Source organism: Gossypium raimondii, chromosome 1 (genome assembly GCF_025698545.1).
Source record: "Gossypium raimondii isolate GPD5lz chromosome 1, ASM2569854v1, whole genome shotgun sequence".
Lineage (NCBI taxonomy): Eukaryota > Viridiplantae > Streptophyta > Magnoliopsida > Malvales > Malvaceae > Gossypium > Gossypium raimondii.
The window spans coordinates 8,752,795-8,775,398 of NC_068565.1; the positions used below are offsets into that span (position 1 = coordinate 8,752,795).

General features: G+C 36.0%; 1 protein-coding gene across 1 annotated transcript; it reads left to right on the forward strand.

Annotated features, from left to right (window-relative positions):
• Positions 1-1,439, forward strand: LOC105786744 (F-box protein At4g22280). Its single transcript, XM_012613230.2, has 3 exons — positions 1-870; positions 961-1,101; positions 1,185-1,439. The coding sequence occupies exons 1-3, from the start codon at positions 1-3 to the stop codon at positions 1,437-1,439; spliced, it is 1,266 nt and encodes a 421-aa protein (XP_012468684.2).
• The last annotated feature ends 21,165 nt before the right edge of the window (positions 1,440-22,604 follow it).

The following is a 22,604-nucleotide window of genomic DNA, read 5'->3' on the forward strand; positions in this document are numbered from 1 at the left end:
ATGGCTACGCAAGTGAAAATGGAGAATGTAGACAGGATTAGCAATTTACCCGATTCAATTCTTGGTTATATTCTCTCTTTTCTTTCTACAAAAGAAGCTGTTGCAACCTCCCTTCTTTCTTCCAAGTGGAGATATCTTTTTGCTTTAGTTTCTAATCTTGACTTTGAATTGGACGAAAGTAGCCAAATGCTTAAAATTTCCACCATTAAAAGTTTCATGTGTTTCGTCGACAGAGTGCTGTTTTTCCATAATACGTCAAACATCAATGCATTCCGTCTCAGGTGCGGGAAAAGGGTTGATTCGGATCGTGTTTACGGCTGGATATCTGCTGCAATTTGGCGTGGGGTTAAACATCTTGGTTTAAGCATCTCTCTTGACAACTTCACTTTGCCTGGTGTTTTGTTTACTTGCACCACACTGATAACCTTGAAACTGAAGACTAATCTTGTTTTGAATGTTCCAAAGGATGTTTGTTTACCCAATCTAAAGATTCTTCATCTCAAATCAATCATGTTTCCGAATGATGATTCAGTTGAAAGCCTTGTCTCGAGTTGCATTAGTCTAGTAGAACTGATCATTTGTAATTGCAGCACCAAGAAGTGTAATATTTCCCACAATTCGCTCAAGGTATTGGAAATAATTCGGTCTGTACTTTATGGTTCCCTAGTGATTGATACCCCAGCTCTAGCCTACTTCAATTACACTTACAGTGTAGCAAGAGAGTATTCACTCAAGAATCTGCAGTCTCTTATCAGAGCCGATATTGCTTTTCTAGACATCAGATTTGACAGTCATCAAACTAAAGCAACAGCCTTTTTTGAAGGGATCTCTAATGTTAATATACTTGTTCTATCATCTCCTTCTCTCAAGGTGTGTTTCTTGATAACTTCGCTATCATAAAGTATCTAAGTTTTTGGTCCTTGATGTCTTCTAACACTGCAATATATCTCATTATGTTAGCTTCTTAAATGCTGTGAACCTCTTCCAATTTTTCCCAAGTTGCTCCATCTGAATTTGTATTGTGATTATCTCAATTTTGAAAGGGGAGTTGCAAATTTACTGACAGATTCGGGTAGACTACAATCACTTTTCTTTTATCAGGTATTATAAATTTTACTTTTAAAGTTGCTATTTGAATAAGTTGCAAACTCTTATTGACTCCCATTCTTTGGTCTGGTATTTAGGAAGCTCTCACCAATCTCCCAGAAAGAGTGCCTCACTGTATATTGTATCAACTCAAGGTGATTGAAATTTCAGGGTTTATGACTAACAAAGATTGTATTGGAAAGGCAAAGTATTTCCTAGAGAACGCAACAGTACTAATGAAGTTGATCATACGTACAGTACCATTTCTTTCAGAAGAACAAAAATCGAGAATCTACCAACAGTTGATGGCTTCTCCAAGTAAATCAAAGCAATGCTGCATCTTGGTTGTTTGATATCCTTTGTATTTCCTTGGAAACATTTTCAAGTCTTAATTCTAGTGCAAGGGAATGTAGTTTAATACTTTCATGATCAAATGCCAAATCGAAGTTCGCAAAAGTAAATTTATTGAGATAGAATTATGTTATACAAGCCCTACATTAACTAGAATTCGATCATGGAAAATGATCGTTGCCACATTTCTCGGTAACCCATTGGAGTCCAGGACCGTTCATATCGTAAATGATGCGCATGTTTTGTTGCTGCCATGCTCCTAGTATAGTTGTTGATGCTTTAAACAATGCCACACAAAAATACCCATCCTCGGCAAAGTAGTGCATATATTTTCCATCTATAATATAGTCACCGCCCTCAAAATGTAGGGTCATTGTCCTCATCGTAATAAGCTTGAAACGCAGCTATCATTTCATTGTATGCATTGCGCATTGGAAAATATGGACATCACATATATAATAAGGATAATTACATGTTATTATTTACTATCATGATAGTTTAGCCCAAATTAAGAGTGATCTAATTTGGTTAATGTTTATTGGGCTTTAATTATCACTACACCAATACAGGCTTTTAGCGGCGTTTTTTTAGCTGAAAGCGCCGCAAAAAACGCCGCTAATGAGAGCGTCGTTACCTTTAGCGGCGCTTTTTTGAAATAAACACCGCTAAAGATCCTAACCTTTAGCGGCGCTTTTTCTACAAACGCCGCTAAAAACCCTTACCTTTAGCGGCGCTTTTTTAAAAAACGCCACTAATTTTGGCAGATTTGTAAAATTAATTTTTTATATTTTCAGCCCTCCTGTAAAAACAAATCAGAAAAAACCAAATCCAAACCAATCGAAAGTTAGGAACGCAATCTATATTAAAAAAACACATTAGAAAATAAACACTAAAAATAAACACTCCGCCTTTTTATCCTTTAATTTTTCCTAATAAATAAATCACATAGTTAGGAACGCAATCTATATTAAAAAAACAAATGCAACATAACTTAACAATATTTTCATTACAAGAGATGAAATAAACCATTAGAAAATAAACACTAAAAATAATTAAAACAAGTCAAATTGTATTAAGCAAACGTACCATAATTTCTGCAGCTTCAGGAGTAATAGGGTTTCCATCTTTCTTCGTATGTGTCATGTCAAAAAATTGAAGGCGTCCAACTTTTTGACCGGAGGACAGTTCCTACAATACAGTAGTAAAAATATTATTTGATAGAAAGTAATAAATATCTGACAGTATTAAAAAATTCAAAATACCTCGTCCTGAGCTACACAAGCAAAACTTCTCGAGCCAGCTGTGTGAGTGAATTTTTGTTTCTGCCTACTACTTTTTCCAACTCGCTCACGATCTTACGTTATGAAATTATTAGTACGTTAATTAGAAAATACTATAAACCAAAATAATTACAAGATTTTTGTAGTAACACATACCTCTCCTTTCTTTGAAGTCCAAAATCTAACGACCTCTTCCCACTGGTACCTCAGCATTCCCGGCGGGACATTTTGTAATCTCTCGTCGAGTGTTGTTTTGGTCTTAAAGTAGTCTCTCTTTAAAGTGCTCTTATGGTCTCTCCATCTTTTTCCTAATGCCTTCTTTATATAAGCATCGGAGACCTCTAGAGCAAATCTCGCCTACAAAAAACACAAGTTAAGGAAGTAAATATAAATGAAACTTAAACCCAAGTACTATAAATGACACTAACGTTTTGTTACCTTAATGTGATTGAGAGCTTGGTTCTTGTTACTCTCGGGCATTTTATGCCATGACTCGTAGTTAATTGGCAACATATTTGCATTCCGTGCTAGAATGCCCAAGTACCCTGCTAGAAGGCGAGCTTCTGATCCAACAGGCTGACCAAAGCTATTACTGCATACTTGGACACACTCGACTGGATCTAGTTCGTACAAATCCCTCAGCAGCGTACGTCCTCGAACTCTCTACGTCCCACCACTTTCAGCTGAAAAATGTTATATTGTAATATAAGAATTTTAAAAATAAATAAACAAAAAGTCAACGCGCATGTAAATTCAATGTTAAATTACTTTGAACTTCTATTGGTTCCTTAGGTGTAGTCGGGACATTCGAAGATCCAACAGTAGTCTGTTGTTCAGTGCAGTAAATTAATTGTTATATTGTAATAAAGTCTGGGTGAAATATGTGTAGATACTCTAGTAATTAATTTTTAATTAATGATGGGCTAATTAGGAATTAGGGCTAATGTGTCGAACTTATATATATTAAGGTTATGGTACCCAAATTACACACAAGATAATTTCTCTAATATCCCATCCTTAGCAAAGAGAGAGCAAATATTCTCTAAATTTCTTGTGTGCTAATTTAGAAAATCAAATCCCCAAGATCCGGAGAAACTTCAAGGAATTTATGGATTCAGGTACGCTTCCGCATCTAGTTTTATTCTTGTTTTGTTCTTGATGATTTAACATGACAAATCCTAATTTATGATTTTTAAGTTTTATATCATATCTTAATTTATGGTTATAACATTGCGTCCTATGGTATTTTCATCAATATGGCTAACCAGAGTCCCCGAGTCTATGAGTGAACCACCTGAGCAACCCCGCCTAAGGTTGAACATTCCAGGTGTTGACTTGAAATCCATTTTTTTGGATCCGGCGCTGATATCTAACTATTCAACGTAGTAATGGTTACGACTGATCTTTAGGAAGGGAGTTTGATCGAAGATTTCCGATAGGTCAGGGGATGTCGTCTCTGAACCTTAGGATAGTTGGTTTGCCTCAATACATCATGGAAAGGAACTGAGTAATATGAGAATCGATTCTCAATGATGCCTCTCTTTGGCTAATTGGCTTGCTAGTCTATCTGGTCCCCTGTTTAATCCTAGAATTCTCGAAATCTGACCATTCGCAAAATCAATATTTAGGTTGTCATTGAAGCATCTAAAAATCATATCATTAATCATTGTAATATGGACGGTATCAATAGGAAATTGGAATACTTTGAAAGATGCAACACCTTTGGTTCTAAGTGAGTTAGGCCGAGACCAAGCACCATATCATGTGCAGTAGACACATTCGTTACTATGACACCTGAACCAACTATTTTCGCCTTGACAAAGTCCGTGTATGCATGGAAGCATGCATGGAAGCATGCATGAAAGCTTGCTATAGCTTATGGAAGTTCAAGAATCGTAAATGGGGACCTTTTGTGGGTAACTTTTTATGCAAGGCTGACATTGCATCCAAATCAGACTACTTCTTGTATCCATCAGTAACTTCACCGCATGGCGCTGGCTTCCAATTTTGAGCTCGACCACATATGCGAAAGTCTTAGGAAAACGACCTATTGGCAAATGGGGTTGGACTTTATCTTCTGATTGATTGAGACTCAGAAAAGAAGCGAAATGTTGTGATCTAGCTTAAAGTTAGATCAGTCTTCTAATTCTTCGGGATGTAGTGACATTGCCAGGGGATAGTAAGTCCCTTGGGTTAAGCTTCATGCTTAGACCAGTAGGTTTGGAAGTTGTAGAAGAGGCTTGAAAGAAGGCTATGAAATAGAGAAATAGAATAGAAATGGAGACAACTGAGATTTGAGCCATTTTTGAAGTTGAGAATGAGACTCTAAGTGATATTTTCAAGTCATATTGTATGCAAATTTATAGTACCTATAATTTTCTTTTTCTTTTGCATGGTTGGCACATATTAGTCAACAATTAGCCATATTTGTATATCATTTATGTTGGATATTTGATGTAATATGTATTGAGACTGAAAGCAATCAAATCAGAACAATGAAGAAGTAATCAAATTATGAACTTCTATTTTTCATTTTTTAGCCTTTAATTTACCTGAACAATTATACTTAAATAAGCTAAAAATAAGAATAAATAATTACAACTTGGCTCTTGGAACATGTACCGTAAAACTTGCCACTTTATTGGTTGATTTTAGTCTAATTAGCAACCAAAACATCTTATCAAAAATATTATTGTTTCATAGCAAGTTGGCAACTTGCAGAGAAAAGACTTGCATGTATAAGCTCGCCTAACAGAGCTCTCATCTTTGGTGACTTCGCAGCTTTTTGTAAGCTCGCACTGCTGGTAATTAAGCTCACAGCTTTAGTGAGCTTGTATATCTGATGAGCTTGCATCTTCTAGATGAGCTCGCAGGTGAGCAATTTGTGTTTGACATTACATGGATGGCCACTTCACAACACTCATCCTTGGCCTCCATGTTGCGAACCCTCATATCATAACGTAACTTCTCGAATTTCATCTTCCCTAGAGGTTTTGTTAGAATGTCCACCAACTGATCTTGAGAATGTAGTGAACTAAAGTTACTTCCTTAGCTTATTCCACTTCTCTCACAAAATGATACTTTATTTTGAAGTGTTTTGTTCTTCCATGAAACACTGGGTTTTTTACAATTACAACATTTGACTGATTATCGCACTTTATCTCTGTTGTCTTCTCTTGGTTTTGATTCAAATCATTTAGTAGCTTACTTAACAAAATGGTTTGGTTTACAATGGTTGTGGCTACAACATATTCTGCTTCAGCAGTTGATTGTGCTATTGTTTCCTACTTCTTTGAGCTAAAATAAAAAACCATTGGATCCTAGAGTGAAGAAATAACCTGAGGTACTCTTCATATCTTCAGTAGACCCAACCTAATCACTGTCTGAGTATCTAAGTAACTTGATATTTTTAGTCTTCACAAACACTTCATCGTTTAAAGTTCCTCTTACATATCGCAAAACTCTTTCGGCTGCTCTGTAATGGTTCACATCACAATAATGCATGTACCTTGACAATGGACCTACAGCGTACATCATGTCAAGTCTAGATTCATTCAAATAAAGCAGCCATTCAACTAAGTTTCTATAGCTTGTTTCATCAACTCTTTCAACATCTTCATTGCTGGAAAAATTTTCACCTTGTGCGATAAGGGTGTTCGTCAGCTTACAATTCTTCATACAGTATCTTCGCAGAATCTTCATTGTAAACCCCTTTTGGGTTATAAAAATTGTATCGCGAGCTTGAATTACTTTTAGACCAAGGAAGTATGTCATTTCTCCCAATTCTGACATTTCAAACTTCACTTGCATCTACTCTTTGAAATCAACCACCAATTCGTTGTTGCTGCCAATCACAAGTAAATCATTAACATATAATCATATAAAAGAAGTGTTTCATTACCAGCTTTCTCCACATATAGTGTGGGATCACTGACACTTCTTTCAAGTCCCAACTCTGTTAGATGGTTGTTGATCTTTTCACACCACGCCCTTGGTGCTTACTTTAGGCCATACAAAGATTTTTTTAGTTTGTATACCTTCGCTTTGCATCTAGGCATTACGACCCCTTGAGGCTATTTGACATTAATTTCTTCCTTCAAGAAATCATTCAGAAAGGATAACTTCACATCCATTTGATGTATTCTCTAACCCTTTTGAGCTGCAAGAATTAGTAGTAGCCTTATGGTATCTAACCTTGCTACTAGTGCGAAGGTTTCAATGAAATTCACTCCATATTGTTGGCTAAACCCTCCACAACTTTTCTGGCTTTGTATCTATTGACTAAACCATCAGGATTCATCTCAGTCTTGAACACCTATTTAAATCCAATTATTTTCTTATGAATTGGTTGTCTACCAGTTTCCATGTTTCATTTTTGTTTATCATGCTGATTTCATCTTTCATGACATTTTTCCACATCAACTGCATCATTTTCAATTTGATCTCCAATGGGTTGTAGATCAAGTTTCAGTCCCCCCTATTTGCGCATCTCCTCCTCTGTTGCATCCCATTTCAAAATTCTCCCTTTATTGAACTTCACATCTTTTCTTGTAATCATCTTTTTGGAGAAAGGGTTATAAATTCTATAACCTTTCTTAACACTGGAATATCCGAAAAAAATTCCTAGTTGCGATCTACTGTCTAACTTGTTTCTTTCCTTTCTTAGAACATGAACAAAGCAAGTGCAACCAAACACTCTTAGGTGAGAAACAGAGGATTTAAAACCATACCAAGCCTCAAATGGTGTCTTCCCTTCAGCAGTTTTAGTTGGAAGTCTATTTAGCAAGCAAACAATAGTGTTTACTACTTCTGCCCAAAAATCATTTGGCAATTTGCTCTCAAACAACAAGCAGCGAGCCATATTTATTATTGTTCTATTTTTTCTGTCACTTACTCCATTCTGTTGTAGAGTATACATATTGCTCAACTGATGATAGACATCAGCCTCTTCACAGAATTTTAAAATTTTTTTTGAAGTTTACTCTGCCCCATTATCTGACCTTATCATCTTAAGCTTGCAACCATTTAGATTCTCCATCATAGCTTTAAAATTGAAGAAGATTTTAGCCACTTCGAACTTATTCTTCATGAAGTACACCCAACAGAACATTGTACAGTCATCAATAAACAACACAAAGTACCTACTTCCATTTGGTAAACTTGTTTTCATGGGTCCGTAAATTTCAAGATATACTAAGTGTATCTTTTCACTGGCTCGCCATGCTCTTTTCACAAGAAATGGAAGCCTCATCCGTTTCCCAAGCTGGCACACTTCACATACATCTTTATGATTTACCATGCTTGATAAATTTTCAACCAAACTTTTTTAAACATTTGACTTAAGAATTTGTAGTCAACGTTTCTCATTCTCTCGTACCATAATTTGGTTTCATCTAGCGAACTGGCATAAGCAACAGAAGTTGCCAAGTTCCAATTAATAACAAAACTTCTATCAGTCATCGTTGTTGATATGAGCTCACATCCACTAGGATCAAAGATTAAACATTTATTGTCCTTGAGTACCACATAATATCTCTTCTCGAGAAATTGACCTACAGTTAGCAAATTTTGATCTATGTCAAGAGCTAAAAAAAGTCAGTTACAAGTCTAGTACCTGATGGAGTTTTAATAAAAACATCTCCCTCTCCTACTGCTTTGATGTACTGGTCATTTCCATTTTTCACCTTGGAGTGGAAACTTTTATCAATGCTCTTGAAGATGCTTGCATCTACAGTCATGTGACTTGTACAATCACTGTTAACAAGCCAATTCTTTCTTTATTGGAGGGTTCGCATGATGCAGCAAACTGGCTTCGTAGGAGGCATCGAACATTAATTCTTCTTGATTGGATTCTGTTGTTTGTGCCTGAACATTTTTTTGTTGTGCATGCCATTTATTCTTGCACACCCTTCCTTCATGGCCGAACTACTTACAATTTCTGCATTGAGCATTACACCTGAACCAACAGACTCTCTCAGGTTGACCCAACTTCTTACAACACGAGCGTGGTGGATTTCTTTCTTTCCATTCTTTTTTTTTTTTTACTTTTCTTTCTTATCTGACCAACTTTTCTTTCCTTTCTGATTTGAAGAGCTCAAGCCTTCTTTGTTTCTAGCTTGAAAGGCTCTCTCAATGTGCCCCTCTTCTCCACGTACCCTTCTTTGTTTTTGAACATACAGAACATTAATTAGTTTCGATAGTGAGATGATTGACAGATCCCTCGAATCTTCTAGTGATGATATCTTTCATTCATATCTCTCAGAAAGTGTCATAATCACCTTCACAACTACTCAATTGTACGCAAACTGGTCCCTTAGCAGTCTTATGTGGCTTACCACTGCTATGATTATCTAAATATTACTTTAAAGTCTCAGCTTATTTCATCTTGAGGTATTTAAAATCTCATTTGAGATTGATCAACTGTTGCGCCTTGTCTTTTGCGAACCGTAAAACTCCTCATTGAGCTTATCCCAAGCTTGTTTGGAATGTCAGAAGCTATAATTCCTGTAAAAATTACATTTGAAACATTATTTTGCAAGCAAGACATTGCCTTATGTTTTGTTTTTGCACATTCTTCACTGTATTGTCTCATATGAGCAAGTGTTGGATTTGCTTTCAAGGTTGGTGGTTCTATTTCAATATTTACAACCTTCCAAAGATCAAAGGCTTGAAGATAAGTATTCACTTTTACTACCCAAATATGGTAGTTTTCTCCTATAAAAACAAAGGGTGGAGGCAGTGAAAAGCTTACTGAAGACAATTTTTTTTAATGGAAATAGAGGTTAAGGTCCACATAGATGGCTAGTTTTGATACCAATTGTTGGATATTTGATGAAAATTGTATTGAGACTAAAAGCAATAAAAACAAAAAAAAATGAAGAAGTAATCAAATTATGAACTTCTATTTTTCATTTTTCACACTTCAGTTTACATGAACAATTGTGCTTAAATAAGCTAAAAATAAGAATAAATAATTATTGTAATCACTAAATTTTGTCCGCTTCGGATCTCGTGTTTTAATTTTTATTTCCAAATTACGAGTTTGGATAATTTGAGCTCAAAGTGTTTTTTGGATCAATGGATTTAAGGTTTCGGCCTGTCTCATATGGGCCCAATGATTGGGCCTGTTGTGAATTGATAATAGGGCTTATACCAATCTAATTTTGGACTTGTTTGGGCTTTAGCCCATTAGTGTTTTTGTTTTTTATGTTATATTAATTTTTTTAAAAAAATAATAAGAAAAAGGAAAATACAAAAAAATATACTATTTACATTTTGACCTCCACTTTTCTAAAATTATATTTTGGCCCCTCACTTTTTCTAAAATTATATTTTGGCCCTTAGAGTTTTACGTCCTCTACAATTCAGTCCTTCCGGCGCGTCAGGCTGTCCCCTAGCAGCAACCAGGCGTACTTCGAGCCCCCACCCTCAGCTATTTCCGGTGATCGGCCTAGGCTTATGATGGCCTTTGTCCCTCTATTTCTACCTGAAAACAGAGAGGGAGAAAGAGGGATCAGCATAAAAGAAGGCTTTTGGGAGCAGCAAAAAAAAAAAAGGAAAAAAATAGAAAGCTTTCAAAAAATAAACGTCAAAAATCTTTCTTTACCTTTCAGTCACCACGACCATTTCCTCAGACCACCACCGCGACCGCCCATCACCCCCACTGCCCCACCACTCCTAATACACCCATCATCCCTACCTACAATCACCGATTCTCAGCCTTTTTCACCATTTTTCTCCATCGCCTCTGGCTCCTCTCTTGGGGATCACTAGTGACCCTTAATCACCAATCATTATTCTCTCTCTCTCTCAACCGAAACTAAGCCTCTAAAAATCAACCATCTCGGTACAACCATAGCAGCACCCTCCATCACCTCACCATTTGGGCACCACCATCATTGCCCCACTCATCACCTCCACTCAAAATCCCAAACCTAGGAAAACCAAATAACTGAAAGCAGTAACCAAAACCAAATAACCCAAAATCAGTAAAAAAATAGAAGCAAAAAATAAAAAGGAAATTCAAAGGACTTATCTGTTCGAGTTCGGGTTCGAAACTCTGGATCTCTGTTCAACGATCCCAATGGGGGTAAAGTGAACCACGGTATGATGTACCACATATGGAGACCGGTGGTGATCTGACGGTGTAAAAGGGAGATCGGAGAAAGAAAGAGATCAAAGCTTTGGCCTTTGTTTCATCAAATTTGGGTCGGATTCTTGGAAAACTAACCGACCGTTTAAAGAGAGATGGTGGAGAAGAGTGTTCTGATGGTGCCCGATCGAAGCTCTGACAGTTGTAAACGACGGCAAGTGAGTTGAAAAGAGGCTAGGGTTAGAGAGAAAAAATAGAAAAAGAAAGAAAAAAATAAAAAAAACAGTCGAGTCCAACTCGACCCGTGCCACCGAACCCAACCCGACCCGTATCACCGAACTAAGTTTGACCTGTTGCAGCAGTAGACCCACTCTAGCCGTAGCCCAATCCAGTCAGCCTAGCAGCAGACCAACCTAGCAGACTCACTCCACCAGCAGCCCAATTTAGTCAGCCCAATAGCAGCAGACCAACCTAGCAGACCCAACAGCAGCAACAGACTCACTCCAACTGCAGCCCAATCCAGTCAGCCCATCCAGCAGTAGCCCAAAGTGAAAAAAAAGTGAGAGAAAGGAGGCCTGATTGCATCGGTTCACGTCTATAGCCTTGGGCTTTTGGTAAACTTTTAATCCATTTTAAATTTAGTCCATGTATTTAAAAGACATCTCATTTTAATTAAATTAGCATTTTTAAATGGCCTTTTTGAAATATTATTATGTTTACTTCATTTACGATTTTAAATTTAAATAATTTCAATATATAAGACAACAAACCGATTTAGCATTAAGTCATTGATTTCACTGCTATGCTGGGTGGATATCATTGATTTTTGTTAAATATGGAACGCTCTTCTAAAAATTGAAAAATTGAAAATTTCTCTCATTAAAAAAATAAAATCTTTATTTTTACTCGTAAATCATCAAAATTTCATTTTAAAATATATATAATGCAATATTATGTAATTTATCAAAATTCTCATTTTTTAATCGGATCATGATTAAATATTAAATTGAACTCGTATTTTTGAAAATTAAGACAACGCGCGCTCAATGAGATACCGATTTTGGGCTTCACAAGGGTGTTAATACCTTCCTCGTGCGTAATTTACTCTCGAACTCTAATTCTCTGGATTTTGACGCAGACCTAAGATTGACTCTTTGTAAAGGAATTTCTAAAAAAAATAATTTTTCTTTTAAAAAGAGAATTTAATAGGTGTCCGATCACACTTAGAAAAAAGACCGGTGGCGACTCCTCTTTTTTTTTAAAAAATTGAGACTTTTTCCAAATTTTCAATAATCGTCAAGATAAGATTTCCTTTCGTAACGACCTCGACTAGCGCTTGCGAAAATTTTAGGTTGCTACAGCTAGCGACTCTACTGGGGAGCCTAGATCGAGTCGAGTCTGATATTAAATGCGTGTTATCAAAATTTTTAAATTCCTTATTCAAATTAACGTTTAAGCATGATCCCTATTTTTTTTTTTGAAAAATCATGCGTCTATGTCATGTTGCAAATATTTTTCTAACTTGCTTTACTTTTTTTGCTTTTGAGCTCTAAGTCTTACAATTTTAGTTTTTTTAGTAAAAAAAAAGGAGCAAAAAAAGGTTCGTGAGTTTCTCCCCACACACCGTGCACTTGCATTCTTGCATAACATGAGCTCTCCACCCAAGCTCCGTCCGTTTAAGTGGAAGTAAATGCTAGCCTTCGTGAGTTAACTCGTCCCTCCGCACAGGCTAGTGAAATGCTTCCGGGTTACACATGACTTATGCTTTCGTGAGTTAACTTGTCCCTCCACATAGGCATAAGTAAATGTAATCCCTCGAAGTGAGCTCGCGAGCCTGTGATGGGTGATGACTGAGGTTGTAGGCGACAGTACGGGCAATTCGAGTACCTTTCTAGAATCAAAACCACATATAATGAACCGTACAAGTCACCCAATCAGAGCCATACCGAACCTCCGTCCGTTGAATAGTCACCAAATAAGTACATGGGAGAAATGTCTTTTACCTTTTATTTCTTTGACATTTACATTTTTCGCAAGGGAACCAGGTCCGTTTAATAAATTTGGATTGGGTATATTATTTGATGAGTTTGTGGGGTAGGTTTATTTCGTAAAACATAGTTGGGTGAAAACGTGGGTTAGTTTCTCCAAAATGCATGATTAAATAGCTTAATTTGTTAGATTTATCATGGTTTATATTTGTTGTGATTATTGACTAAGTCTATTTATCTTCATTTTGTTTCTCATCGTACATCATAGGCATCCTATTAGGAAAGTGTTGATTAGAGATTGCTTGCCAAAAAAAGGGTTTCTGATAGAGGAGTCAATTACGCAAGTAATCAGGAAAAATCGTATTTCGAGATTGGCTTTTAAGGACCCAGAAAGAAAAATGGGATAGTTTAAAATAAGGATATATCTCTAATCTTCCCGAGCACATGACTTCGAATGCTCATTAGAATGACCTCGAAAACTTGACTAGGATCTGGAAACAGTAGGACTTAGATACTAGAGGTATTTTCACTGAAAAGTATGGGGATATAGCTCACTTGATAGCAATCAATGTGGACGAGCAGTTGATTCAAGCCATGGTTCGATTCTGGGACCCAGCCTACTAGTGTTTCACTTTCAATCAAAAAGGCATGACTCCGACCATATAGGAGTATGCTGTCCTACTTCGCATTGACAATGTACAACTCAACAAAATATATGTGAAGGAGCCTAAACCGATGAGCTTTAAGAAAAAGATAATGAAATTGACAAGGATGACTGATACATGGGTTGAAAAATAGATAAGGAAGAAGAATGTAGTCAGTTGTGTTCCGTGGTTTTCTTTTTGGAGAGTTAGTTCAAAATCATCCAGATATTTTGAAGAGAGTAGATCTGTTTGCTTTGGCCATTTACAGACTGATCGTCTTCCCAAAGGTTCTCAGGCATTTAGAAGTTGCGGTAGTGGATTTGTTCGAAAAGTTGAGGGAAGGAATCAACCCTGTCCCGACTATCTTGGCTGAAACTTTTAGATCTCTAAGTAGTTGTAGGATGAAAAGGGAAAGGAGTTTTATTGGATGCGCTCAATTACTTAATGTCTAGATTTTTAGCCACTTTTGGAAAGTGGAGCACACACTTTTCCATATGTTTTCAAAGACATTCGCTTCGTTGGCAGCATACCTTGAAAAATATTGGCCAAAGGATGTCACTTAATAGCACTGGGTCTCGGTTTTTTAGAACCTCCGTGTCAAAGATATAACTTAGAGAGCACCTTGGATCCGTCAGTCTGTCTTGTTATACAATTGTGGAAACCAAGATTGGGTGCCTTTACTAGGATTATAGGGAGGAGTTGGATATGTTCCGTTGATGGTTCAAAGATAGTTTGCTTCGCGATAGTTCATACCAGTTACCGATGGATTGGCACAATCCGAGTTTGCCTTTACGGGTGAGGGTTATATGAAAAAGGTCCAAGATACTGTAAATTCCTGGAGGGAAATATGCTGATACTATCACTATAGATTATGACATAAGGAGACAACAACGAGTGAAGAATCAACTAACCCCATCGACTGATTATGCTTTACAAAATCCATTTTCAGAAGAAATGCTATCCGAGCTGGAGATGGCAAGACATTAATTTAAATGTGAAAAAGCCAAGCTATTACGAGATATTAGTTCTCTTCAGGAGGAAAACTACCAACTGAAGATTGATGTTTAAATAGAAAAATCCAGAACCGAGAAAGTTCAAAAAGAAGCTAAGATCACAAGAAATGATTTAAGGGATCTTCATTTGGAAAATAAGAAGTTACGAGGCACCATAAGGAATAGTAGACTGGGAAAATCATCGGTAAAATAGAAGGAAGAAATAAGCAACATCAAAGGTGGGATAGAGTTCTGGAGAGGGAAAGTGAAGAAGGAAGAGGAAAAAGCTACCCGTGCTATGATGGAGTTAAGGAAGACGAATGTTGAATACGAAACCTTGTCTGTAGAATTAATGACCAGTCAGCCCGAGCGTCAAGAGCTAAAAGGAAAGATAAGAGATTTAGAAAATACGCTGCAAGTTCATTAGCAATATTTGGATGACCTTCTAAAAGCCCTAGAAGAGAAGAATGGTCAGCATGATAGAAACATTCATGCCTACGAAATAGCTCTCCAAGAAAAGAATATGCATATCGGCAGTTTGGTCAATAAAATTCGCAAGGCGACTATGCAAATAGTGCAACTATTGGATGGAGCAGAAGCTCTCAGTTGCCAATTCCCTCCAAGTCAAAGATTGAGTATACCGGAGTTTCTAGAACGTGTAAGAAAACAAGGCGATGTGGCTAGGAAATTTGTGTAACTGTTAAATCAAATATGGCAAAATGTTTTGTAATGGACTCTTTTGATCAATGAAACGCCCAAGTATGGGGATATCTTGAAATCCACACCTATTTTTTGCATATTTGCGCATGACTAACTTTCATTAGTCATTCATTCATTCATTCATTGCATGTACATATCACCCTAATTATTCACTAAAGCTAAAACCATATAATCCACAGTTATGACACTACAAGTCTAGAATCACGTCATTCTTATAGGACATGTCTAAGAGCTAAAGCTATGGATGCTGAAGTCAACGAAAGAATTGAAAAGATGAAAAGATGAAAAGGACCCAAAGAGAGTTGCAAGAGTAGCTGGCTAAGTCACAGTAAGAGGTGAGAGATCTAATGGTAAGATCTCGAGAGGAATCACTCGAGCAAAGGGATCAAATGGCCAGAATGATGGAGATTATGACAGCCTTGGTCAAAGGAAAGGGACCTATGCAGAGCCCCGATATCATAGAGCCCCAGTCAAGAGCTAATAATAATCAGGATCCACTTTATCCCCCAAGATTCACTTCACCTCACGCCTATACAACACAAAGAGGATATCCCCAAGGGGAACCTACAATCTTGGAGCAACATCCTGCACCACTTACTCATCTAGGGCAAGGGATATTCATATCGAACCCTTGGGCTAATCCTTCAGATCCAATTGTTCCAAAATTTGACGATCCTGTAGAAATAGAAATGTTGAAAATTAATGATCATAATGCTCAAGATAAGTATAGGATCCTGGAAGAAAGGCTCAAGGCAATATAAGGTACTCAAGTCTTCCCTGCGTTGAGTGCCAAAGAGCTCAGTTTGGTGCCCGATCTGGTTCTACCCCTGAAATTCAAGGCACCAGATTTTAAAAAATATGATGGGACAAGATGTCCAAAAGTGCATCTTATCATGTTTTGCCTGAAGATGATTGGCTACGTAATGGGGATAAATTGCTGATACACTGCTTCCAAGATAGTTTGGTCGGATCGACTTTTCGATAGTATAATCAGCTTAATAGAGAAAGGATCTGATCATGGAAAGACTTAGCATCAGCTTTTTGTGAGCAATACAAGTATGTATCAAATATTGTATCTAATCGACTAACTTTACAAATGATGGAAAAGAAGTCGACGGAGACTTTTAAATAATATGCACAAAGATAGAGGGATATCTTGGCTCAAGTAGAACCCCCATTAACTAAAATTGAGATAACAATCCTCTTCATTAACACTCTAAAAGCGTCGTTTTACGATAAGTTGGTAGGAAGCGCCACGAAAAACTTCGCAGACATTGTAATATCCGGGGAGCTTATAGAAAAAGCCATGAAGAGTGGGAGGATGGAAGACCCTGAGATTTCAAAAAGGGCAGTACCCGTAAGAAAAAAAGAGGCAGAAACCCATATGGTTGAAACCGAGAGCCATTATACCTCCAATCCGTACTCAGCCCAATCACGACTTCGCTATCGCCCACCTTTAAAATTCTACTTTTCTCCCCAAGATCCTTACTGTCAAGCACCTTCTTACCCCGTCTACGCCATGAATAACCAAAGACCGTTCACCATGTTCCTACCAAACACCATGCCTATACGAAGCCAACCCAAAAATGAACAAAGACCAGCGAAATCCAGTATTGAAAATCCTCAATTCACCCCAATTCTCGTGTCATACGGAGAATTATACCCGAAACTATTGGAGAAGAAATTAATATCCCTACATTATATGGCACCCCTGAAGCCCCCATACCCGAAATGGTATAATCCTAACGCTAGTTGCATGTATCACGCTGGAAATTAGGGGCATTCTATAGAAAATTGCCTTGCCTTTGAAAAGAGGGTTCAAGGTCTCATTGATGCTGGCATTCTAAGATTTGATGGTGTTTGTAATGTGGCCAAAAATCCTCTTTCTAATCATGCTGATGGGAATGTGAATGCGGTGACAAATGAAGACGAGTGGCGAGCCAAAAGCTGTGTTGCCAAAGTAAGGATGCCTTTGTGTAAGGTATGGGAGGTCATTGTTGAAAAGGGTTTGTTTTGTCCATCCAACACAATTTTCAAAGAAGAAAATACAAAAGGTTAGAGTTTTTGTGACTTTCATGGCGTCGAAGGGCATGACATCTAATCTTGTGAGGAATTCAGAAAACTACTTCAAGACATGATGGATAACAAGGAGGTCAAGATCTTTGATAGAATGGAGGAAGCAGAGGAAGGAGAAATATGCGTCTCTGATAATCAACCATTAGCTATCCCTTATAGCGCCAATTGACCTTTGGTGATTTATTACGAGGCGAATAAGGAGGAAGTTAAACAAAAGGTGATAATCGAAGTGCCATCTCCTTTCCCTTACAAGGACAATAAGGCGGTATCATGGAAATATGATGTCCATATTGTTGTACCTGAATGTGAAAAGTTAAAGGCTACTAATGAAGGTGTTAGCAGAGTAGGACACTTTACCCGCAGCGGGAGGTGTTAATCCCCCGATATGGTTAAACCAAGGAGGACAGTTGTAACACCCCTTACACGAGACCGTCACCGGAATCGAGTACGAGATTTCATCCAATTTAACTTACCAATTCGGAGCATAAAAATTTGCTTTTAAAATTAAATTTACTGTTCACAACAAAACTGTCCACCCGCATGACTGTCACTAATTTAATTATAACTTGAGTTACGAGACTCAAAATTTAAATCCGTAAATTTTCCCTAAAACTAGACTCATATTCCTACTTACCATAAAATTTTAAGAATTTTTTATTTATCCAATTCGTACATTTTATTCATTAAAGTATCCCCCATTTCACAGCTTGATAGATCTGACCTCTTGCCACTAAAAATCAATTATCTCTTTGTACAGAATTCATATAAGGTTACCGTTTATTTCTTTTAAAAATAGACTCACTAAGGAATCTAGAAATATAAATTATGACCTATAATTATTTCTTTACAATTTATAATGATTTTACAAAGTTAGAACAGGGGACTACAAAAACCATTCTGACCCTGTCTCACTAAAATTCAAATATCTCAAAATACATAATTCCTTTGCCTACACCGTTTCTTTCATATAAAAATATACTTGATAAGATTTAATTCCATATAGAATTCACTCTCTAATTCCATTTCTACTATTTATGGTGATTTTTCACATTCACGTCACTGCTGCTGTCAAAGAAACTGCTTCTTTGTATTAGCTACCATTTACACATACATAATACCAAAACATAATCTTTACTAACCATTTCAATAGCTAATCTTAGCCATATCATATGAACATACTCAAAATGATTAGGACTCTATACATGCCATAGTTTAAACATTTTGAAAAGCACATAATACCGAGATGATTATGATAGTGTGATACGAGCTCCGACGATCCCCAATTCGATCAAGTTCAAATCACTATAAAACAAAGGAAATGAGAAAATGTGTAAGCTACAAATAGCTTAGTAACTTACATGTAAATAATAGGTACTCATTTAATAAATAACACTTTTAGCATATAACTAATCAAAACATTCCTTAGCAATTTCAATCACTTACACATGCACAATCTTACCAATTCACTTTCATATACATTTTCACACTTAACATTTATCACATATGCTCATTCTTTCAATTGTACCTGCATACACACTTCATTTCATATTCACTTTAACTCATTATTAATCCAGTTGAACACTCGGAATATACACAGATACGTAGAGATTTAGCACATAAGTGCAACATCGATATGTAGCCGGTTACCATCGTTATGTAGCCGGTTACCATCGAAATGTAGCCGGTTACCATCGTTATATAGCCGGTTACCACTAAAACGTGGCCAAGCTACCACCGATCAATAATACTGAAATGTCCATGGGCTGCTCACACAAGTCGTCAGTGTCTGCAACACATGCTAGATCACCCAAAGACCGGGACTCATCTGTAACACTCAGTAACACTTGGTCTCTAGTGACATGTCACTTGTATCCACTTCTATTCCTAAGTTCAATCGAATTTACACTTAACACTTTATTTTAAAGACTTTATCACTTGAATAATTCATGAACAATTTTCCTTCCACATTCAATATTGATTCACATATCAAATAAAATTCACAATTTATAAAATATATTACTATTATTTACACATAACTTACCTCGGATGCAAAACGACTATTTTGTAATTTAGTCGATAACTTTCTCTTTCCCGATCAGTTCCACTATTTCTTCTTTCTTGATCTATATTAACACAATTTAATACATTTTATCAACATTTCATTCAAATACAATTCATACACAACATTTTGGCAAATTTACATTTTTTCCCATAACTTTTCAAAAATTCTACTTTTGTCCCAAAGCTCGTAAAAATAAAATTCACTAAATTTTTAAATTTCAAACTTCACTAAATCATATTTCATGCTCATAACAGCCCTCAATTTCACAAAATCACAACTTTATGCACACTTTACCATCTTTCACAATTTAGCCCTTTTTCAACATTTTCATCAAAATTCATCTAGTAAAACTTGTAATTAACACTTCAAACATTCATTATCTAACATCACTAATCAATTTACAATTATATCATGAATGGGTCAATTTTTAAACTTTAATTTCATTTAAATTAAATAGTAGAAACATGAAATTCAAGCTTCAATAAGCATAAAAATACGAAAATAATTAAAAACGGGGCAAGAAATCACTTACAATTGAGCTTAGAAAAATCAAAAACCCTAACTATTGAAGCATGAAAGTTTCGGCAGCAAGCTCTTCAATTTTGAAGAAGATGGACACTTATTTTCACTTTATTTTGTCTTTTTCTCAATTTGGACAAAAATGCCCTTGACCCATTACTTAGATATTTTTCTAGAATTACCCTTTTGTGTCCATAACACTAATTTATGGTCTAATTGCCACATAAACACTTCCAATTTCATGCAATAATTCAATTAAGTCATTTAATCACTAATTAGACACACTTTGCATTTTTCTAGATTTAGTCCTAAAAATTCAATTAGGCACTAAATCATTAAAATTTTCTATTCATATTTTCATATTTCAATCAATCAGTAACTAATAAAAATTTATAAAATTAAACTATTTCACTTTGAATTTGTGGTTACGAAACCACTATTCCGATTAGGCCCTATTTCGAGTTATCACAACAGTTGCTGACTTGATCCAGAAAGGAAAAACACCGATGCATGAGGATGAGGTCTGTTGACACCATTTTTTGATAAAAACGGCGTTGACTTGGGTTTTAAAAAATAAAAACGAAACAGGAGTCGCCACCAATCATTTTTAATGAGGTGTGATTAGACCACCTTGTAAAAGGGGTTGTTTTTAATAAACAATTTAATTTTATTAAAACAACGATTTTGGTCTACGAAATTTAGAAAAATGGGTTCGGGAGTCGGTTACGTACGAGGAAGGGTTAGCACCCTCGTAACGCCCAAAATTGGTACCTAAGTTGATTAATTAATTTCTTAATGTCGAAGATTGAAAATTTTAAAGAGATTTAGGGTACGATCCTAAAAAAAACCTCGAATGACGGATTGAAAATTAAGAGGATATTTGGCTATTTGGACGAACGAGAAATCGAAATCCAGCGCGTTAGGATACGTTCTCCCGAATTTCCAAATACAAAACATTGCCTTATTTTAAAATTTCGAAAGGATATTCGACTATTTCGTTAAACGAGTAATCGACACCCAACACGTTAGGGCACGTTTCCTCGATTTTCCAAACGTAAAACATTGCCTTATTTTAAAACTTCGAAAGGATATTCGACTATTTGGTTAAACGAGTAATCGACACCCAACACGTTAGGGCACGTTTCCTCGATTCTCCAAACGTAAAATATTGCCTTATTTTGAAAATTTTATTATTTTTTTAAAAAAGGGTATTAGTATGCGTAATAAGATGTTAATGAATACAATGGCGTAGCATAAATAGTACGAGTAATAGCAATGAAAGGAAATTGGATAAAAAAAGGCAAATCAATGACATGTAAAATAGCAATACATATAAGCAAATAAGATCAAAACGTTCTCTCAAAATAATAATGAAAATGTAAATAAAGAAATGAACAAAGAAAATGAATAGAACTATAGAAATGTAAAAGATATATATATATATATATATATAAATGTAAAATTATGGAAGTTTGCAAAACGTATATATATGTATATGTTTCAAAATTATTGTAGAAAATATATATAAACATGTAGGTAAGCGTACGTATATGCATTAAAATATGTATAAAATTATAGAAAGTATATAAAGTATGTGTATATATATATGTAGAATATATACATAGGTGTATAAATGGGCTTTAAAAGGGTATTATAAAATAAGATTGCACACGAATATATATATATATATATATTATACTAGATTAGCGTAGAAAACATATAAAGTTATACATAATGAAATTAAATATCAATATATAATAACAATATAAAAAGACTTGATGTAATAATGTACAATAAACCCATCATAATAATGCGTTACAAAAAGGAAAATAATGAGATTAAATGCCAACATATGATAATAGCTTAAAATAACAGTATACACATATAAATATTAATGAAAATATGAACAAATATAATAATCTATAATAATAAGAGTAATAATAATTAATAGTAAGCCAAAGAAACGAAAGGGATTAAATCGAAGTTAAAACCGAATTACAAGGGAACAAACATAAATAAAACCAAACAAGGACCCATGTGCAATGTGCGAACAACGTGGAGGGTTAATCGGAAATATTTCCCACTCTCTCTAAACGCAGCGTAGCATGGGGACCAAGATGAAGTCCGTAGGAAAATAAGTGGCCCAATTTAAAAACAACGGCAACTAGATTGAACCAAGGCACAAAAGTGGAGGACATGGCGCGCAAATAACCCTCCCTACGTCAAAACGCGCGGATCTAGCCGCGGTTGGATCGGGTCACTGGGTTAAAAGCCTCATACAACGCCGTTTTAAAGTCACCTTTAAATACTTCAAAAAAAAGAAAAGAAAAACTAAAACCTAACAATTTAATCCCTAAAAGAGACAGATCCCCTCACCTCGGTAGCCACATTCGGTGCTCCCCTTCTACTCAACGAAGACCGATGAAGAGGTTCCAACGGCGCCTTGGTGAGGCTTCTTTATCCCCTTCTTTTTTTATAAAAGGAAAAAAAAGGTAACAAAACCAATTTAGGTACTTAAAAACGAAATGGAAAAGAAAAGAAATGGCCTTTCGCCTTCGTCCCCGTTGCAACACTAACGAACCCTCGAAGGGCTTTCGTGACCTTGACGAACGGAGGGACCTCCGTCGACGCCATACGACCCAACCCCAAGCACGTTTTAACCCCTTTTCCTCTTTATACTTATAATAATATTCGAAAAAGAAAAAGAAATTAAAAAAAACAGGAGTAGAAACTTGAAGATAAAATAGATTATCAACCTTTTTTTTTATTGACTTTTGCTCTCCTTTTCTATTCG

What these genes read in the sequence shown, in the direction of transcription:
- LOC105786744 (XM_012613230.2), top strand. Translation starts at nt 1, where the DNA reads ATGGCTACGCAAGTGAAAATGGAGAATGTAGACAGGATTAGCAATTTA. An exon ending in TATCATCTCCTTCTCTCAAG is followed by an intron (nt 871 to 960) that starts GTGTGTTTCTTG and finishes TCATTATGTTAG; the next exon opens with CTTCTTAAATGCTGTGAACC. An exon ending in AATCACTTTTCTTTTATCAG is followed by an intron (nt 1,102 to 1,184) that starts GTATTATAAATT and finishes TCTGGTATTTAG; the next exon opens with GAAGCTCTCACCAATCTCCC.